We start from the raw sequence: 12,563 nt of genomic DNA on the forward strand, positions 1-12,563 counted from the left end.
ACATGTCATAACAGTTTGTATTGACATAGGTAATTCTATCACAAATAGTGAAGACTGGACCACTAAAATAGTTATTGAACCATTTTTCTTTGTGGTAATGCGTTCTACATTTTCAAAGCGACATTTCTTTTAATGTAAGCCGCCATGACACCAGCCAGATGAAATCTCGACAAATTTCGCGTAACAGTTGGATTTCATCAAATCATATAATTATGCGGTAAGACTTCACCTTTATTTCAATGGGAATTATTTTATTATATGTTAAGCTATGTGCAGTACAATTCTACTAAAAAACTTGCGCAAAAGAACTCCGTAGGACGAACCACTACTGTGGCTGGAGTAAGGAGGAAGACATCAGTAGTGGAACCATTTCTACAAACTGCTAAGTGTCTTAAGTCTGTTACGCCCATATTCATAGCGAGATTATCAAATAACTGGTCTGATTCCAATTTCTAACTCAGGGGTAAATAACTCGTCTGAAACCGATTATCTTTTAGTATATATATTAATACCAAGGTGAAAATCTTGTTGGAATTAAATCATTGGGATCAAAGTTCACTACCCAAGATTCCGTCAACAAGTGGTAATATTCACTCATTTTCGCTTGGTAGACAATCGAGTCTACGATTACGTTTAAAAATTGTCCAATCCGTTTCTCACCTTATACTGAAAGAGAATCAGTTTTCGACGAGTCATTTGCCCCCCCCCCCCCGAGTTAGAAATTGATATCAGACCAGTTATTTATTAATCTCGCTTACTAACATGAATGTAAAAGACTTTAGACATAATTTTATATTTAGTCATAGCAATGTTATTTTAAAACATATCCTGTGGGTTGGGTAGTCGAATGGTTGGCACGTTGAATCATAAGGTATGCCATTGAGTCAACTGGTGTGGTTTCGGTTCCCCGGTTGTACGTGACAAGGAGTAGGGTCGCCTGTCCAACCATACCTAGTTACTCTCTCTACTCCCCCCCCCCCCCCAACTTATTACGTATTAGAATTTTTATATTTATTTTAAAACATCGTCGGCTGAGAATTAGTGCTATCGTAAAAAAAAAGCTAGTTAAGGTAAGTGTGTTTGAAGTTTCGGGATTCTATATTTCTGTCAGTTAGCATGGATACTGGTATCGACCCATGTTACATGCAAATAACCAGACCAAATCTCTATAAATTTCACAGAAATATAGAATCCAGAAGCTCCAAACTCATTTTTTTTTCCGAACTAGAAAAATGTTAGATAGAAGTAGTTTTATGATAGAATAAAACATTTGATAAAATATCTTACTTCTTTTGATCCATTTTAGAGTATTAAATATCTATTAATCCCAAACATAAAACGTCCAGGAGAATGCTATATCAGTGCCGAATTTAATCTTCTTACATCGGACCGAGTGGGCTCTGATTTTATATGAAGACGAAATAATGTAGTCATGGTGAGGAAAATGACAAATAGATATCATTTAATACATATTGCGTTTGATTTATATCCAAACAAACAGTTCCCATAGGTCAATATTTAAAATTTAAAAAAAGTTCATTGTGCAACCTATAATATGATCCCTTTAGAACTCCTTTAGCCTTTTCAAAAACTAAATAATAATTTCGACTTTGATTTTCCAATTGTTTATTTTTATAACAGGATGTGTAACTGGAACTTATCGTCACATATATTTTCATTCTAGATGTTGTCTATCCCTTATCCTGTTTTCTTTTTGCTGTTTAATCGTTTATGATATATTATACACACTGTGCATGTTACAAAGGTTTTTTTTAGGGTGATAAGCGAAATATAATAGTATTCGATGTATAGGAATTGTCTATAATTTGGTGAGTTTAGACACAACTGTAGGCTACATCCCGAAAAGTCGTGTAGGGAAAGGTTTACACGATTCAGATTTCGAACAGTAGCTTAAAGCGTGTTGGAATCTGTATAAAATTTATAACACAACCTCCTAATGTTTGGACGGTCAGGAAAGGTGACAAAATGTCTGTCCCTTTAATTATTCTATCAACGACCAGAATACACTTTAAGAGCGTGTCCGCGAGAAAACCATGCAGAAGGTGCTAAGGCTTCAATCACAGATTTTGACCAAATTTGGTTTATAAGTTGGGATAGTCCCAAAACACGTAAATGTGCAATATTAGATAAATCTTTCAATTCCTGTATGAGAAAATTGAAAAAACATTTTTCATATGGTGAAATTGCCAAAATCTGTCTTTTCTCAAATACCAACTTTGGCAAGTCCTTACACCTTTACTATACGTAGCAGAAAGACCAAACTCACACAGTTTATCGATGACTCAGTGCTGTTACCACAATATTAACTTCAGACGATTCTGGCGAACGAGATCTGTATACGGACTGGATATCAAAGCCTGTCTAAATTCCCAAAGTTTAACGCCCTATAGCTACTTCTTTCATGGGGTGGGTTTAAAAAATTTATGCTCACGTGAACAAGCAACCTCCCAACATTTGATACAAAAAATAAAAATGACCGGAATGGACTTGACAAAAACTAGGTAAAGGAAACAATAACCCATGAAATTAACCTGTAATTTCCCTATTTTGGAGATAATTAACCGTAGTAGATAAAAAAAAAACTAACAATTTATTTTCCTTTTCATTCATATGGTGTTTACTACCAGCCCTAAAATACATTAGTATCTGTTTTATAAAAATATCTTGAAAAAAAATACTTTCAAAGGCCTGTAATCGTTCATGGCTCATCTGGCGTCAACGGGACTTGACTTCTGCAGTTGTCCACGACCTTCCATTGGAGTTTCGACGTGCTCAATCTTAACAAACATATCCATTACTCTCAAATAGACATTATTTTAAATAAAATAATCCAAGGAAAATGAAAAATTCACCTAAAAGTGAGATTCGAACCACCAACCGCATGACTTCCCCCGACCCACCCTCTCACCGAGTTGCTTGTCCCATGTCGGTCGTTGGCCCTGTTCAGGGGGTTTGCCTAGGGCCTCTCTTATTCTAAATCCGGCCCTGAAGGTGCAGCTAATGGTGCCCGAGAGCTGTAGCTACCATACTACACTGTTCAATGTCACCCACTTCGACGCAATTAGGCTTCGTTGCCGTTAATATTTAAGCTTCCACATGTCTGTATTGTAGAAATCAGTGGATGTGTCCCAAAATGAATAGTGGAAACATGCTCTGAAATTAAACATTTTGTAGCCATTTTCGGTAACTTGTTTGAAAATGAAATCTTAAAGAGACAATACAACAATATGTTAAAGGGACAATACGACAATACCAAATAAACAATAAATACAAATACACACTTATATAGAGTACAACATGGTACAAATAATGGCTATGGATATGATGAAAACGTATAAAAGTCAAACATTTTATTTCTCTAATTAAATTCGCAAAAAATGTATCACAAAAGCTTTTTTTTAGCACTTTTCAATAAGCTGTATATTTTAAGTATGTTGCATTCCGGTCATTTTTTTTACACCTATGGATACTATGTGCTTAGCACTTCAAAACCACCCAAAGAAATTCTACTTGCGACCATGAAAGAAAAAGTTACAGTGTATCTTTTTCTACACTATAAGGACAATGTGAATATGGTACCCTAAAACAAGTCCACACAAAATTAGTATGTACTGATTTTTTTTTTCAAATTAGTGCTGGGGTAGAAGTTGACCACCCGCTTTATCAGACAGGGTCAAAATTAGAAGGTTGCTATTCCACCATAGAATGCAGTCTGTGCTTAAAAAGGTGATAAATACACATGTGAAAACCGCAATTTTACCCATAAAATGAATAATTCCTGTACAGTCCTTTAGAGCGACATCAGACTGTAACCACTTCAGCATGTTACCTCTTGCCCCTAGGGGGTGTCATACCATAAGTTTGATCAAAAACTTCCGACCCCCCATCTTAGCACTTTTTGCGACTTTTGCATGGTCTTCTCGCGGATACACTCTTAACAAGGCCAGGGAGAGTGTCGGACATCGTTGACGGCGAAACCGGGAATTGTGGTCTGTATCCATACGTGGCAGAGTTATTTAAACTTGGTTGTTCTTTTCTCCTGAAATCAAAATTATCGGAGATAATAGTGGATTCCGTTGTGGCGCGAATCTTCAATAATGAAAAGCTGACGTTAAAATTTATGTTTTTAGTAAAACAAATTTTGTAAGTTAGTTATGAAGTAATCTAATAAATTCTATGTTTAATCCAAACCGAATGCCACTACATTCGCAAAAAACATATTATATAGGGCTACATGACGTCGAGCAGACTGCTGTCAATTTGCATAATTATTTTTTTTTTTACATTATTTTTGGGATTTCAACAATTCCGGTTAATTGCTTTTAGACTTATTGCCCATGTTCTCCTTGTAAAATCTTGTTAATTCTGTGTCAACAGATGTCATCTTCCGATCTGCATTGTGCAGATTATTGAAGCCAAGGGTCGAATTTCAATTCATTATACTATGTAACTATGTTAATGTACCGATATTGCCGTAGTCGAGAGAGAGGTGTTCACTAGTCAGCGGGTGCACTAGTCTGCTGCTAAAGAAATACTATAAATATGGGTATAAAAAAACCTAACCCTAACCCAACCCTAACCCTAATAATTAATAGATATCAGTGGACTAATGAACCCTAACAACTAATAATAGATATTGGTGGACTAATGAACCCGCTCACTAGTGAACATGCAGACTAGTGAGCATTCCCCTCCCTAGAAATGGTTGTACTACTGATGTCTTTCGTCTTGCTCCAACCACAGTAGTGGATCGTTCTAAGGCCTTGAGCAAGTTTTGTAGTCATTTGACTACAAAAGTTACTGGCCTATAAGTCCCTTAATTTAATTTCCAATTACACTGACCCCTAACTATAGCTAAACTTATAATAAACCAATTCCCATTGAAATAAATGTGAAACCTTTCCACATAATTATATGATTTGATTAAACCTGACTGCGATGTGACATTTTTGTTCATTTTAAAATGGTCGCCCAACCAGAATTAGAACACGCATGTGATCTCACGTCACAGAAAAACTGTTCGGTAAGATAAGATTAAGATTTCAGTGTTCCACTCTTATTTGTAACATAATTACTTATTTCCAATACAAACTGTGATGATATGTGATGAAAATTTTGCAATTGAACCTAATTTTACTTGCGCAAAGCCTCGAATAGTTTATCAATTGTAGCCGTGCATAACACAATTATCACGGCTCACAAATATTGCAGCTAGTATTGCCCTTGATCAGTTTATAGGAACTTGTGAATGTAGTAGCAAAAGTCATGATCTACAATAATTGTTCTTTGTTGTGATTATTGTGATAATAATCAAATACAACAATTTCTGATAATTACTTTTTACGAGAGCTATTTTTTACATTTAATGGTTTCATCAGTTACTGGTCAGCCCTATGTTGTAAGGAGATACTGATAACACTAATCGCAGGTTCTGTTGAATATTGTCATCCGGAATAAATCAAAACTCTTGGAAACCAGTAATACATGATCAAGATTTCATTTGTTGATTCTCTGTTTTGTCAAAATAGTTATAGAAGGTTTTTTTTCTATATTATAGGTATGTACTGGTAGTGAGTAAGCTTGATGATTGATACATATACATGCAGATGTCAGCAGTATGTCTGACAGAAATGAAACATTTTCAATGACACCACCTATGTCACCAATGACATATATTGAGGAGCTTCTACCAGAACAACCATTAAATATATCTTCAAATAGCAAAGGTATTTCAAAGGTTTTAAAGTTGCAATTTCATATTTTTAAGTTATATTTTTAAAATGTATTAAAATAAAGCCTTAAAATAGATGGTATCTATAAACAGTCCTACCTTGTTAAAGAAAAATCCTACTAATCCTATAATTCACTACTGCCAGTTGATAAATTGGCAAAAATATAATTTTCAACTTCAAATTCAAACGTTTGAAGACAGCTATTCCAAGGGGGGGAATAGAAAAACAAGGGAAGTAATTGTGTTATTATTTCCGGGGTCAAGGATTTATAAGTAAAAGAATGATGCCTATGATCGTATAATAGTAAGTTGACAACCTATTGTGCAAAAGACATAGAAATAATTATGTTTTGACTTTCTTAGAAAATATGAAATTCTCGCATTAACATTTCAAAACTGGTCAAAATATTTATTGTTCAACATTTTCAAAGTTATTGTGATATTTGAAAATTCTCATGTCGTCCCCCTCTAGTTCTGGCATTGCTTTGGGATTATTTATTCCAAAATACTGTGATTTATAAGGTTGAATATAGTTTTATGTAAATTATCTGCATTTGTTAGGCTGTGTTCTACATGTCACAGATTCTAACATTTATTTTTGAAATAATATATATCTATCATCTATTTCAAAGATTTGATTAGATAATGTTAATGAAACATTTGAAATTTAAAATAGAGACCCAGAGAACCTTTATACTGAATGACTTAACTTATGATGGGTGCATGTTCAATAATTGTCTTGACAGTGACAACCTATATGTATGTGTAGTAGATTTAGAATAACTGAATTCTGTTCCAAAGGAGCTATACATTGCACTGGAAATGTTTTTATACGCCCACATTTTCATGTGAACGTATATTGTCGTCGCCCCTGTCCGTCCGTCCACAATTGTTTGTGAACAGTCTACAGGTCACAATTTTTATCCGATTTCAATAAAACTTGGAATATAGGTTTATCACCCTAAGATCTCGGTTCCTTTCGATATTGGCATCTATCGGACCATAACATCATGGATTATGGCCCCTGATTGTACGAAAAATCATGTTTTTGGCTTGTGAACACTGTAGAGGTCACAATTTTTATCCAATTTTGTTGAAACTTGAAATGTAAGTTTATAACCCAAAGATCTCGGTTCCTTTCGAAATTCGCGCATATCGGACTGTAATTTCCTGAATTATGGCCCCTGATTGTACGCAAAAACGTGTTTTTTGGCTTGTGGACCCTATATAGGTCATAATTATCCGATTTAAAAAACTGTAATATTATATCACCGGTAAACCCTAAGGACGGCTGAGTTCGAATTTCGTGAAAATCGACCCAAAACTGACAGACAAAATGGCCGCCGTTCGTTCTCAAATAGCGTAAAAATATGGTATATCAAGGTTGTAGACCCTATAGAGGTCACAATTTTTATCTGATTTTGTTGAAACTTGAAATGTAAGTTTATAACCCAAAGATCTCGGTTCCTTTCCATATTCGCGCATATCGGACCGTAACTTCCTGAATTATGGCCCCTGATTGTACGCAAAAACGCGTTTTTTGGCTTGTGGACCCTATAGAGGTCATAATTTTTATCCGATTTAAAAAACTGTGTTAATATATAACCATTACACCCTAAGGACGGCTGAGTTTGAATTTCGTGAAAATCAGCCCAAAACTGACAGACAAAATGGCCGCCCTTCGTTCTCATATAGCGTAAAAATATGGTATATCAAGGTTGTGGATCCTATAGAGGTCACAATTTTTATCCGATTTTGTTGAAACTTGAAATGTAAGTTTATAACTCAAAGATCTTGGTTCCTTTCGATATTTGCGCATATCGAATTGTAATTTATTGAATTATGGCCCTTGATTGTAGGAAAAATCACTTTCGTTTTAGCTTGTTTTCTATCCATCTCTCGAAAATGTGGGTGTATCCTGCCTGCCAGCCGCTGGTTATAGTTTTGGTCTGTTACATGGATTTGTTTGAACATATTAGACCAAGAATTGGTGTGTGTATATACATGAAAATATTAGGGCAGTCTCGTATGTCTATAATTTAGAGTAAGATGAATGATGATACTGAATAAACATATCATTGTATTTTAAATCCCCAGCGATAACCCCAACAAAAGACAGGTTACTTAGATACTTATTATCTTCTTATTGGGTCACAGTAACACAGTCTTGCATTTCATGTTTCAAGACGTGTCATCTATGTGCTATGATTTATTTGAATTATCCAAATGAAATTGTGTTATCTATTGTCCACTGTCAAGCTTTCAAAAGTTTTCATATTTTGAAAAGAATCAGAGTAATTGAGTATAACATCCACTAAAAAAAAAAATTGGTCATTTTGGGACTAACATATAGTACATTTTTTTGTGGATAATTTTATAGGTCCTGGAAAAAAGCCACAGGCAACATTAATCCTTGTTACATGTGCAAGCTTGGGATCAAAAATACATCATCTGACTCTGTGACAGACCTTATGACCTAAAGCACATGCATTAGACCATTCAACCATAGATTACTGTTTGGTTTGAACTAATATGACTCGGGGTGGGGGTGGGGAATCACTTTCATTTGATTTGATCCATCAAACTGGACTGAACTGCTTTTGGTAAAAAAATAATCACTTGTTCTCCAATTATTATTGGAAAGGGCAACAATTATTATTTGTCCTTGAATTGATAATGGACAGGTACATGTAGTATTTATTGTTGTACCAAAGCAAAGTATTATAAGAACCTTTAGTACAATTAAAACATAATGATGTTAGGCCTAATTTTCATTGTTTCTAATTACTTAAACATCTATTTAATTGTCACTGAGTCAATTGTTATCTTTTTAGATGAAGTTTACACTGGTGACAAATTAACACAAGTATGTTTTATTTGTGCTGGAGAAGTCAGCCCAGGAAAATTGGCTTTCCATTCAGATAGTTGTTTGAAATCTGGTGTTCTTTCAAGGTAATTGGCCAGTAATTAATATGAAATGAAATGAAAATGTATTAATGTGTAACCCTAATATGCCTTAAGAGGTTGTTGTCTTCAGTGCACATTTTTTGATACACGTGTTAATGGTTGGTATCTAACATGCCAAAAATCCATCTGGCTATATAGAATCATGTATTGTGAGGTTTTATGAAAGGATTTGTTTTTGTAAATTGAAGTATTACAAGATAACCTCGGAAACTGAATCTGTCTGTTGTCTGCTAGTGTTCTCAATACTAATATTTTTACTTGATAACTTGTCCGTGTACTGCTTCATAGTTTGGGACATGATGGTCATGGAACAGTTCCTATAAAGCATGTGAGACACTAAGATGTGATTTATTATTTGTTACTATGTGTGATATGCGGGAAAAGCGTTTCTGTCAACAAAATGAAACTGTCAAATCTTCTAAGCCATGCATACCAGTGTGTACCCTAGGGTATATAACATAAACTTTGGCATTTGAAGATCATGAAATGAAATTTGTATTTTTCAGATTATTATGTGATGAAATGATTAATAGTTGTAGTATTTGGAGTACATCTGTTGTAGAACTATTTGGTTATCAGTTCATAACACAAATAGCTTTACAAGAAAATATACAGCAGTTATTTATGTTGGCTAAGTATGTATTATTAATCTTTTTGAGTTCACATGTAGATCTGGGATTGATTACTGTGGCTTCATGGATCACTCCTGACAAAAGTTTTCAGGATTCTTAAATTAACTGTAAATAGACCTATGTTAAAACATTTAGCTACATATATTATGATTCTTAAGCATTACTTATTATTTTTAACCCATAGGAGTCATGGGCGGATTCTTGAAGAGATAGTAAATGTAAATTGTATGTTGGACTTATTGTGTAGTTTGTTTCTCGTGATTATTTTTTAATGGAGTGTTTATCTTGCAGAGTATGTGTAAACAGTATTTTGGGTGGTACCATGGGTCATATGTTTAAACAACAAGGTACTATTTCATCTTTCTTACAGCTTAAACATCTAGTATTTCTCCTACTGCTCTTATCACTTACAAATAGTCAATAGTGTGTAGTTGCACCAACATTACTTAGGCACTGCTTTGTTTGTTTGACCAACCATTAAAAAAAACCAAAACCCGATCTTATCTTTTGTTTATGGCTGTTGCTAAGGATACATTCAGGATGTTGAAATTTGTATATAGTCTTGTATAATAACCAGTACTTTATTTTACAATATTTTCCACCCCTGGTTATTATATTTTTTATACGCCCACATTTTTATGTAGACGTATATTGGCCTCGTCCCTGTCCAACAGGATTTCCGCCCACAATTTTTTTGTGGTCACTCTACTGGTCACAATTTTTATGCGATTTTTACAGAACTTGTAATATAATAATAACAATATGTACAATATATAGCGCTAGTACTCCATGTGCTGAGGCATGCTACAGCGCATACAATTAAATGTTTATCCCCCAAAGATCTCGGTTCCTTTCGTTATTGACATGTGGATTATAGCCCCTGATTTCTGATAATTACTTCCAGAGTTTGGCCCTTGATCACTTTGAAAAATCTTGTGGCCGCTCTAGAGGCTACAGTTAATATCCGAATGACTTTAATTTTATACACAATGTTTAAAGTTATGAGAAGAAGAAAGCTAATGATTTTAAACAATTTTCGATAATTACTGCCAGAGTTATGACCCTTGATCACTTTGAAATATCTTGAGGATGCTCTAGAGGCTCAAGTTAATTTCTGATTGTCTTAAAATTTATACACAGTGTTTAAGGTCATGAGATGAAGAATCCTAATGATTTTCAATAATTACTGCCAGAGTTATGGCCCTTGATTATGCTGAAAAATCTTGTACATAGTGTTTAAGATCATGAGATGAAGAAACCTAATGATGTTCAATGGTTTTCGATAATTACTGCCAGAGTTATGGCCCTTGATCACTTTGAAACATCTTAAATTTATACACACTGTTTACAGGGTTCCCGCGGTCCTTGAAAATCCTTGAATATCCTTAAATTTAAAATTTCATTTTCAAGGTCTTGAAAATATCCTTGATTTTCAATTGAGATCCTTAATTTTGTTTCAAATGTCTTCAATTCCTTTTAAATATGAGATTATAACGATAGTTGGTAATGTTTTGGTTATATTTAAGATGAAAAATTGTAACTTTAGGCTAAAAAATGTCTTGGAAATCCTTGAATTTGACGTATATTTATCCTTGAATATCCTTGAAAAAATGTTTGACGAAGCCGCGGGAACCCTGTGTTTAAGGTCATGAGACGAAGAATCCTACTGATTTTCAATGATTTCCGATAATTACTGTCAGAGTTATAGCCATTGATCACTTTGAAATTTATATACAGTATTTAAGGTCAGGAGACAGACAATCGAAAAAAATTCTAATGATTTCTGATAATTACTTAATGGACTTTTTATGCGTAATCAGATTTTCATGTGTTGTAAATGTTTTCGTTACTGACAAAAGAAAAAATATGCGATAACCCTTGTTGAGCTGCAGGGGATGTATGATTTGTTGCCTGGCAACCTATCTTTCTTTTCTCATTCCCTGTCCATCTCTTGAAAGATATGAGCATATCTTGCCTTGCAAATGCTGTTTAAGTAAAAAACACATTATAGAATTAGGCTGTGTACCATGTGTGAAAGTTTCAAATTAAAACATTGAGCAGTTTCGATATTATTTGCTTTACATAACTCATTTTAAAAATATCGTTATTCAACTGTATGAGATGAATTTATATAAGCTCAGGCTTGTTTTCAAATCCCATAATTATATATTGTACTTTATAATATGTAAATATTTATTGAATAAGTAGTGTTAGAAAAAAAACCCAAAAACGTATGAGTGACAGGATTATCACGACACTTAACACTTTAACATCAGGAAGAACATAGACATGGAATTAAGAGACTTATGTTCAACCCCACACTGAGCTTCAGATAGTAACACAGAGCCTAGGAGAAATGTTTTAAGAGACTTTCTCACAAAATTGACTGGTTTTATTCGATAGAATCTACTTTTGACTTCCCCTTTAAATAACTAGTAGAAGAATTAAATGTATACATATTATATAATATTGTTTGATGGTTACCAAATTGTTTATACTACCTGTTTAAGCTTGTGATAATGGACATTCAAAATAAATATATGTATTGCTGAATAAATATGATTCAACAATATTTGGGCTTATAGTGGTATTATTCTATTAATTTTTTCCATATTTTACATATAGCTGACAATTTCTTAAATTAATGGAGGCATTATTCATTTACACAAGTCACATTCATAGTCATTGTCAGCTATTACTCATTTCAGATAGATAGGGAAAATAAGAGCAATAAAATTGATATGGAATAAAGATTTTTGTAAACAAATTAGATTAATTGTGGTTTCCACTATAAAAACCAGCGGCTGCCAGGCAGGATACGCCCACATTTCCGAGAGATGGATAGAAAACAAGCTAAGAAGAAAGTGATTTTTCCTACAATCAAGGGCCATAATTCAGGAAATTACAATTCGATCTGTGCAAATATCAAAAGGAACCGAGATCTTTGTGTTATAAACTTACATTTCAAGTTACAACAAAATCGGATAAAAATTGTGACCTCTATAGGGTCCACAACCTTAATATACCATATTTTTAGGCTATTTGAGAACGAAGGGCGGCCATTTTGTCTGTCAGTTTTGGGCCGATTTTCATGAAATTCGAACTCAGCCGTCCTTAGGGTGTAACAGTGATATAATAATACAGTTTTTTAAATCTGATACAAATTAGACCAAAATAACTACTTTATTAATGGTATAACTGGCAAGAAATAT

At 33.9% G+C, this 12,563-nt stretch overlaps 1 protein-coding gene across 1 annotated transcript in view; it reads left to right on the plus strand.

Moving 5' to 3' along the window:
* The first annotated feature begins 4,078 nt into the window (after window positions 1–4,078).
* LOC126811587 (protein MMS22-like) overlaps window positions 4,079–12,563 on the plus strand; it is a 32,479-nt gene continuing 23,994 nt past the window's right edge. The window contains exons 1-5 of the mRNA XM_050537285.1: window positions 4,079–4,164; window positions 5,579–5,747; window positions 8,587–8,704; window positions 9,226–9,354; window positions 9,643–9,698. Coding sequence (XP_050393242.1) covers window positions 5,639–5,747; window positions 8,587–8,704; window positions 9,226–9,354; window positions 9,643–9,698 — 412 coding nt within the window. The 5' untranslated portion in view covers window positions 4,079–4,164; window positions 5,579–5,638. The remainder of the gene's footprint in view (window positions 4,165–5,578; window positions 5,748–8,586; window positions 8,705–9,225; window positions 9,355–9,642; window positions 9,699–12,563) is intronic.

The sequence above is a fragment of the Patella vulgata genome, chromosome 2 (genome assembly GCF_932274485.2).
Source record: "Patella vulgata chromosome 2, xgPatVulg1.2, whole genome shotgun sequence".
NCBI classification, from domain to species: Eukaryota; Metazoa; Mollusca; class Gastropoda; family Patellidae; genus Patella; species Patella vulgata.